We start from the raw sequence: 14,314 nt of genomic DNA on the forward strand, positions 1-14,314 counted from the left end.
AGCACCATTAGAATTTGGGAAAAAATATTCTCACATCAATGTTAAAACAAGTATTTATATCTGGAATTTACTAGGGTTGGTATTATTTCCTAACTGCATTGTGTTTGCCACAAAATGTCCTGTTCTGCTTCGGTTTTGATGACTGATGAGTGTGTGCAGAGCAATGCCCGTGGGTCGGTTGCACACCGAGGGACGGGTGAGAGAAGCTCAATCCAGCAGCTCCAAAGGGAGTCTTTGGCTTAAGGCTTTGTCATCTGAACGGGTTTGGAAGGGCAGGGCTAAAAGGCTTTATCTGGATGTCTACCATAAGTATTTTTCTGCTCTGTCAGAGTCTGAGGCACAGAAGGTGCTGTAGAGAGTGCATGAGGCTACTCATCAGCATTTCAGAAATATTTCTTTTATTCTGACAGGACCATTTCATAGGAGCAGAAAAAAGCATTCTCTGGAACGTCTAGGAGACATTTAGTAAAATAATAACATGCTTGAAGCAGGAAATGATAGAAGGGTGAGAAAAGTTGAGACCACAAGCCAGAAATGTGGGAAGAGCTATTTTCTCTGCAATTATTTCCTGAAACTCCTTTTAGAGTCATTGGCTTTATTTGCCAACAAACTGCACATAACTAGTAGTTTGCTGCTTGACTTTGATGAAACAGTTTTAAACATTTGCTAAACTAATAATCAGAAGAACACATGAGCAGTGTAATGGAATTATCTTTTTTGGATGTTGCCTGCGTAATTTAATACACGTCTGACACTCCGGCTGCAGAGACCAGCCCGTCATTGCTCAAAAATGCAGTCATTTTCTGAGAAATGGCGTTGGACACTCTACATAGTATTTTTAACTGAGATCTTTGGGATGAACTCTACAAACTGCTTTATAAACTCAATTCTGAATAACTTCATAAAGTCACTCAGGTTGCAAAAGACCTTTAAGATCAAGTCCAACCATTAACTTCATAACTGTGTGAGTTTTTAAGATGTATCTTTAGTTGGCAGCACTGTGGGGCTGCTGAAGCTGTTAACCTAAGGCTGAAATTCAACACTGAGCTCTAAAATGAAAATCCAGGAAGAGTGGTAAATTCTGGAACTTCCTTTCCTGATTTAGCAGAATTCTGCATCAGTGATACAGGGTTGGCTCTGGGGTGGTTACACCACGGAGGCTTCCTTTTTCCTGGTGACATGTTTCTTTGGATGCAAGTGTTCCTGAGTGACACTCTTCATTTGCTTCGCTTCAGATAGTTCAGGGGAGATACCTTTCACTTGCTGAATATATTTGTCTTCTTTATGTCCTTATTAGAGGCAGCAATTCAAAAATTAGTCGCAGTCATAGCTTAAATATGAATATTGTTATGGTATGAATGTCTCCATGAACTGATGCAGAACACAGGGAATTAGTTGCAAAATGAGACGATTGGGCAATAAATCTAATCATAACCTTTACTGAATTTCTCTGGCCATCTGACTTAGGGCTCTGCTTTGTGGTGGGTCTTTGCTTGGGCTGGGGGCAGCAGGAGTTACTGCTGCAAAGGGGTAGGTGATGGGAGAGAAAGGGGAATGAAACAGAACGAGAGACAGAGGAAACAAGGAGAAGTGAGACAGGGAGAGGACGTGGATGATGAACTAAATGAAAAGGAGAATAGGTAAAATCAAGGGAAATTTAAAGAAATTCATCTACATGATGAGATGGAGACTCCTGGCAGGTTTGGGTAGTTGCAAGGAGTTGGTTGTGCTGAGCTGTCTGGCCAGAGCCCCGGGATGCTCCGTGGCCTTCGTCCTGCCAAGGTTTGTCCTTGTCATCATGAGCAGGGAATAGTCCATCCAGTTTTCCATAACAGCCTTACTACAAAGCACTCGAATGCTTAATATGGCAGGGGAGTTTGTAATTGTTGAGCTCACTACTCATCACCTGGACCTTAAACTTGGATACTGCCTTCCCAGGTTGTTCATTTAAGTAACACAGTAGTTTGCATCTAACACAAATCACAACAATGAAAATGTTATAGAGTATCATGTGTTTTCTCTTTTGCTTAATTTTTGTCTTTATACGTTAAAAAATGTAAATTCCTTGTCTATTTTTAAAATAAATCAATTCAGGAGGTGTTTGGGCTAAGCTTTAGTGCATGTTGTCTCTCTAACTAAAATCAGTTGGGTTTCACATGATGTAGTATTTATCAAACTATGCAATTCATTTTATTATGCAAAAGTTGTTGTTGTTTAAAGTCTAAAAATATGTTTAAAATGCTAGTTTCTACTTAATGTGAAATGTATTTTTTTCCCTTTGCAAGGCTGGATAACACCTTAGAGGAAATTATATTTAAGCTCGTGCCTGGACTTCGAGAACGTAAGTTCAGCTGCCTGTTTGGGCTGATGGGGAGGATGTGGCTGTTTGTAAGGATATACCTGTAGCATTGATTTAAAAATTCACACGACTCTTCTTTGATGTTATCTAGAGGAACTGCAGCGAGAGATTGAGTTTTGGAAGAAAAACAAACCTCAAGAAAACGGCCAAGGTGATGCTTTTGTTCCCCTCTCTGATGTGTGTGTCCGGTGACGTTGCTCGTTACGCCCCGTTCCCTCAAATGCTGCTGCGTGTGCATTGGTTTTACTGAACTCAGAGGGACCTCAGAAACTCATAACAAACCTGTGTAACTGGGCTCTGGCCCTCCCCGTGCTGCTGTGCATCTGCCAGCCACTTCTGTTACAAACACTGACTCTATTACCGTTACTTCACTTGCATTACCCTGAGCTCTCACTTTCCACACTCATGCGATTTTCTACTTGAATTCTTAATTTCCTTAATAACAGCAAGATGCAGAACTACGTGAGTTTGTTACAGATCATTTTCCGTTACTGAGTTTGACCAGCTGTTAAGTAGGAGGTTGTCAAGAATTAGTTATGACAAGTAGTAAAACGATTTTCCACACATGCTAAACAATTGGTTTCTAGAGATTCCAAAGTGCCTTTCCTTTTTTTCCTTTCCTTTTTCTTTGTTTTGCAGTTGACCCATGAACTTTGAGAGCTCAGTTTTGAGGTGCTAAGTGAGGAATACATCCAACTGTTTTATAGCCCTCTAATTTGACATCAAGGTTTTGATCTTGTAGCCTGTTTCATTTGGGCACTCCTAAGAATTTTTTAAAAGCTTTGCTAAGCTAAAGAAATAACTATTTTTAGTAAAGGATCACTGTCAAGTAAACATCTTGCAATACTGTTCTGCACTCAACTGTTTATAAATCTTCTTTTCAACTTCATAACATCTCATTTTCTTTCTCACTAGTTTTGTTGATTTGCATTTGGCATCCATTGTAAGGGACAAGGTTCTTCATCATATAAATAAATGAAGAACTGCGGGACATTTTAGATGAAATTATGTTAGTTTACTAGAACACACTGTGTAGCATATACCTATTCAGTTTTAAAAATACTTAGAAAATATTTTTAGTTATATAGATATTTATTGGAAAACTATTTTCTGCTCTATAAATAGATAGAAAAAAATATGTAATTTGCAAAATTATAGGAAGTTACTTACTTATAATCAATTTATTCTTCTGGTTCTTACCTTCTTCCCATATGTTAATGGTAAACCTAATGAAGATCAGTTACTAAGTGTAATGAGTGATTGGATTGCTTTGTAACTCTCAAAATATACTTTTAAGTAGCTACAGATACATCCAGCTCTGTTTGTGACTGTATCCTTGCCTTGCGTAGGATAGATGTGCTCTGCCAAAAAAAATGGGGAACATTCCTCTTTTTTTATGTTTTTTGTTTTTAAAGAGGAATAAGTAAGTATATGGCTATTTAGTTATGAAATCTTTCTGGAGAGAGACACCTGGAGTTTTTACAGTGACGTTACTTAGACCAGGTCAAAAGTGGATGGAAACTTTGTCTTCCATAGTTTACTTCATGATAATGTTTCAGGAACTTCAGTAACTGGGTTATTGTGGCAGACAGTTCATAGGAATTGATTACTTTGATATACAGGTGTTGGGATTAGTTATCCCACTGTTTATTGAAAAGCAGTATTTTTGGCAGTAACCTGCCACCCCATAAGAGCAGTTTTACATTTTTGAGTGATCTTGAGGGTTTTAATCACTGGACACAAACAGGAGCATTGGTCTGTCAGCCTAATTATTTTCTCTTATGTAGAAATCTATTGTTTGCATGTTGCATTAAAATTTCAGTAGTAAAATATTGTTTTCAGAGATTTGTAATTTGATCAGTATAAGAATACACTGAATTAAAATGGCATGAAGTTAAAGAAAAAATACACTCTTGAAAATGAATACAAGTTTTAAATACAAGTTTGTTGCTACGACTTCTAATTATTTTACACTTAAATAATACGATCTTTATATTTAGCAGACGAAAGCCCAAAAGCTGATAAACCCAAAGTAGATGAGGAGTGTGATGAAAATGAAGACGACAAGGACTATCACAGGAGCGACCCCCAGATTGCCATCTGCCTGGACTGCCTGCGCAACAACGGGCAGTCGGGGGACAACGTGGTCAAAGTGAGTAGTGACAGTGGGGGCTGCTGGTATAACCCCTCACAGGCACCACAGCATTGCATAACCACTCACCATAAACTTTAACGTCCACTTCCACACTTATTTAGTCCTTTTGTTTGAGGCATTTTGAAGCGTCTTGGAATTTTGAAATATACAGTTCCGTACAGAAATCCATCTGTGACAGTGGATTTTTATATTTTTTTTAATGGATTACAGTCTACAGCCTGGATGGCATTAAAAAGCCAGCTGTAGGTGAGCTGCCCACACTTCAGGAACACTGTCTTACAAAGCTGCTTTGCAGTTATGATTTGGATCCAGATCTTCTGAGCTGTAACCCTGATCCCGAGCCTGATGTGTCACCTGTAGCCTGGGGCAGGTCACTCCCACCTGTAAAATGTGTAGAGTAATGCCTGCCAACTGCTGCTTTAAGAATTAGGGATATTTGGTTCTATTTCTGAAGGCAAGATTAACTAATGGTAGAAGGAATTGTTTAGAAATCCTCATAGATTTTAATAATTTATTAAATTATGAAGACATGAATTAAAAAGATACTTAAAATTTGTCTAATAACACACTACTTGTTTTCCGTGTGCTATGTTACATGTATAATTTTGGAAGCTCTTATGCAGTAAGAAGGTTTTGATTCAGCAAGAAAATGTGTGTATGTGTTATTAGTGCCTATTTTTATACAGAGTAAGAAATCCGTGTCTCCATCGCCATGGAGGAGTCTCAGGTTTCCAGCTTTCCTGCTGAATCAAAGCTATCAGGTTCTGGATCGCAGAATCAGTGATAACAGAGCACAGCTCGGGTTTAGAGCTTCCCTGTATTTCACCTAGATTATGTGAGGATGTGTTAACTTCCTTTTTCTCTGAGGGACTGAAGAGATTTGAAGAAACGTCCCATCTGTTTGAGCTGGGTGTTGCTGACACAGACACTTAGATTTAGTTAAGGTCTTCTGGGGCTTTTGCTGGTTTTGGTGGTTTGGGTTTTTTTCTTCCCTGCCTTTCGTGTCGTTTGGAAATTTCTTTAGAACCAGAGATGGGTCGAATGAACTTGTTTGACATCTTGTAAATTTTGCAAAAAAAGGTGAACAGAAGTGAACCTATTGTGCCACTATGGATGGAGAGAGCGCAGTAAAATTGGTTACTGCTTGAAAAAAAAATGAATTACAGCTTTTCTTGTACTAAGGATTGCTTACGTGCTTCAAACGTGCTTTTTCTGTTTTGTTGCATGAACCTATGGTGTCATTATGGATGGAGACAGCGTAAAATTGGTTACTGCTTGGAAAAAAAATGAATTACAGCTGTTCTTGTACTAAAGATTGCTTACCTGCTTCAAACGTGCTTTTTCTGTTTTGTTGCTGTTGCTTTAGGGTTTAATGAAGAAATTCATCCGCTGTTCTACTCGAGTGACCGTGGGAACTATCAAAAAGTTTCTCAGCTTAAAATTAAAACTTCCGAGTTCTTACGAGGTACATTTGAAATAATGTTGCTTGTATTTTTATTTCCCTCCGAAGTATTAGGTTTTTATGAAGTTTAATCACATTTGAACTTGAGGAATATTTTTTTTTTAGCCCAATCACTAAGTACTGTTTGATTTTCCAAGTTATATTTTCTGCCCTTAAATGGGAAGTGATCATTTTGTCACAGTGACTGAAGCTGCTGATCAGAGGACTCGTGCACTTTTAGGAGCTTCAGTTTGTGCTGCATCCTGTCGCAGATATTTTTATCTAAAAAAATAAATGCTTTCTCTTTCCATGTGGCTAATAAAAAAAATCACTGAATACGGTTTGGGGATAGTAAGTACTGCAGAAAGGAGAGATCAGCTAGAGATACACCAAATTACTCTGCACCTGCAGTTTGTGTAGCTGTAAGAAACTGCCCAGTAATTAGGAGCAGGTGAGGAACCTTTAGAATGATTGGGGAACGCAACATCCTGCCTCTGCTAGGAGTTTGTCACGGGATCATGACATGCTGACCAGCCATTTGATGACGTTTGCTTTTGAATTACTTTATCATTTACTTTAAAAAACTGAAAATTACAGTATTTGGGGTTTGTATCTTTGGGTTTGAAAGAGCATTGATGTAGCAAGAAGGCCTTCAAAATGCAGCAGAAGGCTTTGTCTTCAAACCGGTGGCATGTGGTATTGATAAATACAGGGAGAGTTTGTCTTCTAATGATTTCCTGCCCAGTTTCATAGCCTTCTTCTGTCCACATCTTACCTGAAAACACAAAAGTGAAAAACCCAGGTGGAATAACACTGTACAAAGTCACATGTTGTCAGTGTGGTGTGTTTGTCCAGGTTTGAGATACACAATAGTTGTATCAGATGTAACGGCAGCAGTAGTGGGATTAACTCTCAGACATTCATTTACAAGTTAGACATCAACATTTGGAATCCCTTTGTCTTACTGTGTGTTCTGTTGTGTTTTAAGCTGGACGTACTATGCAATGGAGAGATCATGGGGAAGGATCACACGATGGAATTCATCTACATGACCAGATGGAGACTAAGAGGCGAAAACGTAAATGCTGTTACATTATTGACAAATGATGGTTTGGGTGTATTTAATATAGAGAGTATACATGCTTTCACGACTTGTCCTGAAATATATTCTGTGACCATTCAGATATCCCTATACTTAAAGGGATATTTACATTTAAACATGCATTTTGCATGTTTTCTGATTTCTCATGTTACACCCTGTGATTGAGACCCTGCAGCACGTTTGTTGTGCAGATTCTGAAACTTCAGACCAGCAGGTGTACAAAGTTTACACCCAATTTCTGCTCAGTTTTGAGTCAAGCAGCTGAAAAGCAAGCGCTTGTTCTTTTTCTGCAAATTTCCTTTCAAGTGACCTTTGGAGTTGTACTAGTTGGGGATCTGCACCCAGCAGTTCTTTATGAAGAATCTGTTGTATTCAGGCAGGGAAGTGAAAGTGACACTGAACAATTGTTGCAGAAGTGTAATCTGTTTGTTATTGTTTCTGTTTATACTACACCCATGGTTTTTTGATAGGCTGTATAACACAGCCAGAATAACAGCTAAATAGGTTTTCCTTGATGCATGAGCATATTTTAAATTGCAATATTTAACCTTTATTTCTGGTCTGGTAGTCAGTAACCCTTAATTGCCTTGTGTATTTAAATATTTTTTTTGTTAGATGTCGTATCTCTATTTCTTCTCTTTCTTTTTGCTCGAGTGTGGCTGGTGATTGTTCCTCACCCTTTGCTGGTGTGTGGTAGGTGCAGGTTTGTGGTGTGTAGTGGGGGCTGTAGTGGGGTGCAGCTAAGGCTAAGCACTGCCCAGCTGTTCATTTACTGAGCTGTAAAAAATTCCAAACTCTCAGTACTCTTTTTTTTTTTAAGCTTCCAAGTGCTCAGAGTTAAAACCACTGGGGCACGGACAGAGAAGACAGAGGATTAAACACACTGTGGAGTTAAAAATTCACAAGTTTAATGAAGTTTTACCTTAATCTGAAAAGAGAGAGAGAATAAAAGAAAGATAGATTTTGGTAGGAATTAGGGGAGTTAATGTATATAGGCAGGTATTCAGTCATTTTGAAGGTGAAGTTGCACCGAAATGTGGTGATTGTTGAAACCCCAGTATCAGAGCAATAAGGAAACTTTAAGTAGTACTTTTTTCAGTACTGCTGTGAAAGCAGTTCTTTGTTTGGCTTACCATCTTCTGCTTTGGTTAGCAGTGGCTGTGCTACTGGGAGATATAGAGGCAACAGCTTTAGTGATAATGGAATTCTCTCAGGACACGTAACGCTGCAGCCCCCATCTACAGATGGGCTTTTGGCACCTGCCTTGGTTTAGAAGCAACAAGAGCTATCATTTTTAACATTAAGTGAATGTAAGAGTTGATAACTCTTGATGAAATGTACAAGTTGTGATTACACACACAGAGTATAGTCAGGTGTGTGGTCATGGTTTTGATTTACGTAGTTTTAACTCACCCCTCTGAAGTCAGAGATGGCAAACTGAAACCTGTAAAAATTACAGGTGATAAACCCAGTAACATTGGGTCTGCTTAGAAAACAGAAGTTCTGATGGTAATTAACTAACAGTCTCTTCTTTTGGATGAAGATCAGGTAAATCCATTGTCTCCATCGTTGGTACTCTTCACCATGAGCTTTTACTGGCACACCTTTGGACTTTACAAGAGGTAGACTAGTAAAGGGAAAATATCATCCATTTATTCCTTAGAGAAGTATTTCCTGTTTTAAATAAGTAGATTAATTTTAAACTTTGCATTTGAAAATTTAAAAAAAAGAAAAAAAATGGTAAATGTGTATGTCCGGCTGTGGATGCCTCTTATCTGATCAGAAAATCATCTCCTTCGCAGTTTCGGTGTCAGAACTGCTCATCTTCGCAAGTCTGCTCAGAGGATGGCACTTTTTATCAGGTAAGAGGCACTCACGACTGTACATACCACAGTCCTCAGGCTCCTCTCGGCACTTCTGCTGGAGCCCACCTGGTGGAGTTTTTATAATTCCTGCCAACAAAGTGCTAAAACTCTAGGAGTAAGGCCTGAGCTTTTTCGTTCCTTCAGAAGAAGCTTTGTGGAATGAATAAATAGAGTCCATTCTAAAGGTCTAGGGGTTTCTTTTACTTTCCATGAGGCCGTTTCTCTGTTTGTTAGAGAGCTGATACCCCACCTCCAACCACAGCGCTGGGATCAGAGCTGCAGTGTGAACCCAAAGAGACTGCTTTGGCTTCAGCTCTTTATGGCAATTCATATGTTCTTTTTAATGGAGTAAAAAAATGTTACATTTTTCTAATATTGTATTCCTTTCACATCTTTTAAATTTAGAAATGGAATAATGCCTTATCTCTAGCATATAACAAACCAAAATCTCCAGAACCTGCAAACTGAAGTTTATTTCTAAGTCTCTTGATCAAACTGGCTGATACCTATGGGAAACAATATTTTGGTTTCCTCATTGAGAATTTGGATTTGAACTAATTTCTAAAAGTTACCTTGGAATTTTGAAATCATATTTTTGCTTGAGCAAAAAATTAAAGAGTTAATGCCAGAGGGTCAGTCCCCAGTGTGGATGGGAGTGACCTCCTGCAGTCCTGCCGGCTCCAGTCACTAGAATTGTTCCAGTGCAGTGCATTTTATTTATACGGTTGGTTTGTCGTTTTGTTTGCAAAACCCCCGAGCCTTGCTGGTCTGCACGGCAATTTCTGTGAGGTGACTGCTCTGTCCCTGCCCCTCTGCACTCCCCAGTAGAGCTGAGTCCTTTTAGAGATGATTTAGGTAATCAAAGTGGGGGAAAAAAAAGTAAAATAGCACTTAAATAATATGGTAGGCATATCCTATGCAAAAAAATCAGAGACCAAGTAATTTGTGATCCTACAAAGATAGGTTTGTTAAGGGCACACACCGACTACACAGGCATTTTATATTAATAACAAATAGCTACAACTATAACTGACTTAGAGATTAAATATAGATTTGAAGTACAGGTATGGATTTAACTGTGGAAATGCATAGAATAAATTACATCTAAATAAAACTGATGGCCATATACGTGTGTTTTAGGGAAAAGCTCTGTCTATTCCTAAAGCAATCTTTAATTGCATTTTCTTTGTATTTTTTTATGAATTATGTCTTCATGTTTTCTTGTCTGTTTTTGTTGTTGGTTTTCTCTTGTTTTTAGTCTTACCCTATGGTACTTCAGTATCGACCTAGAATTGACTTCGGTTAGACCAAAGGGCCAGATCCCACTGAGATGAATCCTGCACTATTGTTTACCCATCGACAGATTGCACAATGAATGGATGTGCCTGGATTAGGGGGACACAACCAGATTTTCAGCATGCAAATAAGGACATTGTCTTTCTTAAAATCGTCGGTTGCATCTCTGTTGTTTCTCTTAGAGCAAGCTAAGTGCCATTCTGCTACTGAAATGTGCATAAAGATATTTGTGTATCTTACGAGTGTGCTGCAAATCATAGCCAAAATCATGACGTGTACAGTCTGGATTCAACAACTATGGAATATTTTTGCTTGCGTGTTAGAACATTTCCCTGGTCCGAATATCGGTTACACTAGCAAAACAGCAGAGTGCCCATCCCGTGTGCTGTTGTGGTTTCACACACTTGCTATTTTACTGAATAGTGTTGTTTAAATCATAGAGTACTGTAAAAATAACTAAGGATTATACCTTGAAGATATTTTGTATAGAAGATATATTTAGAAGAGTGGTAATTGGGCCACTAACTTTTTCTTGATAAGCTTCTCACGGGTCCAGGTATAGCTCACTCATGAGTGTGCAACGGTCCTTTTGCAGTGAGGGAAGATTAATTACCGCTAACGAGAGGTGTAGAACGTGGTAATTCAAAACAGTCATTTTAAATCTTCTAAATAGATTCTGCTAATATTGCTTCAAAGCATTGCAGCCTTTCTGATTGCACTTTTCTATGGTTTCCCTAAAGATTGGAGTTTGGGATACTAGCTGTTTTTGGAAAATGGCTTCTGGTCAGGTTACATTTCTTCTAATAAAGCCTCCATAAAAAGGAAGTTAAAAATAACATGTCTATGGAACAAGTAGATTTCACTGTAAGGTTACAAACCAAGGCAACGTTTTACATAAGTATTGCCTTTTATAGTAAACATTTCCTTTTAAGATTGGTTGGAGGTATATAATATGCTAAAGGAAAAGTAATATATAGCTTTAATGACATTCTATATGATATCTCTGGTGACTACCTGGAGTTTAGCATTCATCATGGAAGTTTTCATTCCTATTTCTGTAAAAGGAGAGGTGATGCAATACTGAAGATGAGCCGTCTGACCAAAAGCAGTGCTCAGGTCTGGTTTGTGCTGGATAAAGAGTGATTGTGGCCTTAGGTATTGCAGGGGTGATGGTTCCAGTGCAGAGTGGCACTGGGGGCTCTGGTAACGCCGCAGGGAACGCATTGACCCATCTGTTCTCCGTAGTCTTCCGTTGTCTTTGCTCTGCTTAACGGTCAGTTGAGATTTTCACTTCAAATTCTGTGGAGAAACTTGGAGTTTAGTACCTTTATGTAATTTCCACTTACTCCACGTACCATCTACAGCACTTGCTGGTGTTGCAGATAACCATCGACTCTCTGATGCCTTGTGCCAGCAGCAAAAGGAACCAAATCACCTTTTCAGAAGCTACTGTAGAGCAAACTAATCGCAGTTAGATAAGACAGAGTGGAAATTCTGTCTCGGGATAGAGTATGAAAGACAGATGCAGGGCTGTCACCCCTTTGTAGATTTTTGTTCGTGTTTCTGTAGGGAGAAAAAAAAAAGCATGTTTTGGGTGAAGTCTGGCCCCGCTGGTGTTAGCAGGAGTTGTGATGCTGATGACTTGAGGAGTGGGTGTAGAGTCAGGTGAATGTCTCCCATTGCACTCCAGAGCCCAGCTGAGGTGCAGAAAGGATGCTGTGGGCAGCACTAGGAAACCTGCCCTTGCAGGTCGAGGTTGCACATATTGTTTGGTTGCTGCTGAGCCTGGGGAAGAAAAGTGTTGGGGAAGATGGTGCTCCTCTCCCCAGACTGGTCCAGGCACTGATTTGCCCACCCAGTCCGTGATGTGCTACGTGACAGGAACCAGAAGGTTCTCCGTGGAGCAGGGGGGTCTTCTCCTCTGCAGGGTCTCTAGGGAAAAACAGGGTTTTTGTGTATATAGATAGAAGTCCTCCTCCTGGGGCAGCTTGGAAGAGCAGGGCACACGTTCTAATCGCAAATCATTCTTCAGTATATCCAGTTGTTTTGTACGGTAGGAATAGGATATCATTTGTAAATATTTACCTGCACATACCAGTGACACCTTACAGTTTTTATATGTGTCACGTGTTTTTATACCAGAATTTTCACTGTAGATTCACTAGAGATAAAACGCCTGGCTCAGTTTGTCACAAAGCTAATGGTAGTGCTCGTCAGTGTAATTCTTACTTGGGTCAGGGGACAACTTTTTTCTCAATGGTTGCACTGCTGTTTTGCCAAATATGAACAGACTGGTTTTAAAAAGAGAACACCACAGTAATTTTAATCCATTTTTGGTGATGTCCAAATGGTTATATCCATTTATGCATCCACCTGACAGGACCCCTGAAATAGGACCACTTTGGATTTGCTTCTGAATGACAACTAATAGAAGATTTGACAGTTTAATGACTTTCTGTATTTGCAGTTCAGAGAGCCATGAATTTCTCTTGATCAGAATTGGACGTTGGTTTAATTCATGGCATTTTCTTGATGGAGCTTAAAGCTTGATTACAGAAGGCAAATCTTCATTTTAAGCATGGAAAATACTGACAGGTAGATGTGATGTTCCCAGCTGAGAGTCATGGCATCAAGTGCATATGGTCTGGCCACCTACGCCTGATGCATTGCTGATCTGACAGCACAGTGCTGTTATATCCTCATACTGTTACTGTTTCATGGTTTTTGTGGCAGTGAAGTGCCCGTGAAATACATATCTTAACGGGGCAGCTGGTGTAACACAGGCATTGCCTTTTTTGCAGGCAGTTTCACTGTTGTATAGCACGTATGTGTCGTGTGTCTGCAGATCTGCACGTTGAATTCCTTTGTGCCAGTGGAGAATTGCTGAGCAGCGTAGGATACGGGGGTGCCTGTGCAGGGTCCTGTGTGCCAAAGATGGGATAAAGTGACCCAAGAACGTGAGCATTCCATGAAAACTGTGCTGAATGCCATGGTGGAGCAGGTTGCTGTACACAGCCACACTTGTGGGCATTGCCATGGCAAAGGCTCACCCCGGCATGTTCATAAAGAATAAGGATATAAAACACGTGTTGCTGCCACTGTTTCCCTGCCTTTGCCCCATGGGCAGTACCTTGCTGCAGAGGAATAAGGCCTAAAAAATTTCCCTCTACTACCTAATCTTGCTCTCTTATTTAGCACATTTGGTGCTTTTTTTTTTCTCTAAAAGTGAAAAAATTTATGTGCTTTTAACTGTGTGGTAACTCATTAACGAGCATCATGATGAACTTTTTGTGGAGCATAGCTGCGTGCTGCGTTTGTCTCGTAACAAACTGAGCAAGATCCTGTAATATCTCAAACAATATGGAATTAGATGGTTAATCAAGAAACGTTTCTTCCACCACACTTTACTACACTGCTCTTAGCTAAGGGCCTAGTCCTACAAATGTATTTTTATTTGGATGAAATACCAAATAAGATTACTGCCACCCTCTAAGTGACTCACCACTGTAGTAGGTCTGTTCCCCTGAAAACTTCTAGGATTGGATTGCTAGGACATCGTGCAGACTCACTAGCTTGAAGTTATTATGCAAAAAAATATTTCTAAAAAGTATTGTTTTGACTTTACTGAAAAAGCTATCTAAAGCAAAGTGCCTGATTATTAATCCAGAATACCTTGTAAGCCCATTATTTGCATTCAGCAGGGTCATGTTTGCTTCTGTATTTTAGCTATGGTCTTAATGTTTTCAGCAAGGCTATTTCATAAACATGCGATATTGAGATGCTTTCTTTCATGGAAAACAAGCAGAAAAAGCAATTCAAAATTTAAAAAAAAACTATCTCTGCAGAAACTTTAGACTATTTCATAAACATGCTTTCTTTCATGGAAAACAAGCAGAAAAAGCAATTCAAAATTTAAAAAAAACTATCTCTGCAGAAACTTTATGAACAGAATTACTTTTATATTGAAATGATTTCACTTTCTGCATGAGGAGAATATTGAAATGATTTCACTTTCTGCATGAGGAACTCTTGAATTCTGGATCTTTGTCTTTTTTCTCCTTAGGCTCCAACAATTTGGCTTGACTTTTCTCTTCTG

At 39.2% G+C, this 14,314-nt stretch overlaps 1 protein-coding gene across 4 annotated transcripts in view; it reads left to right on the forward strand.

Moving 5' to 3' along the window:
- The window catches only part of PCGF5 (polycomb group ring finger 5), a 19,408-nt gene extending 5,445 nt beyond the window's left edge, over positions 1–13,963 (forward strand). Inside the window, exons 3-9 of one of the 4 annotated variants that reach the window (XM_014965909.1) lie at positions 2,286–2,341; positions 2,451–2,510; positions 4,360–4,511; positions 5,881–5,979; positions 6,944–7,033; positions 8,860–8,919; positions 10,181–13,963. In XM_014965909.1, the coding sequence (XP_014821395.1) occupies positions 2,286–2,341; positions 2,451–2,510; positions 4,360–4,511; positions 5,881–5,979; positions 6,944–7,033; positions 8,860–8,919; positions 10,181–10,228 (565 nt within the window). In that variant the 3' untranslated portion in view covers positions 10,229–13,963. The remainder of the gene's footprint in view (positions 1–2,285; positions 2,342–2,450; positions 2,511–4,359; positions 4,512–5,880; positions 5,980–6,943; positions 7,034–8,859; positions 8,920–10,180) is intronic. The other 3 variants (XM_014965918.1, XM_014965927.1, XM_014965936.1) reach the window with 3 other exon arrangements.
- The last annotated feature ends 351 nt before the right edge of the window (positions 13,964–14,314 follow it).

Source organism: Calidris pugnax, unplaced genomic scaffold, assembly GCF_001431845.1.
Source record: "Calidris pugnax isolate Ruff unplaced genomic scaffold, ASM143184v1 scaffold64, whole genome shotgun sequence".
NCBI lineage: Eukaryota > Metazoa > Chordata > Aves > Charadriiformes > Scolopacidae > Calidris > Calidris pugnax.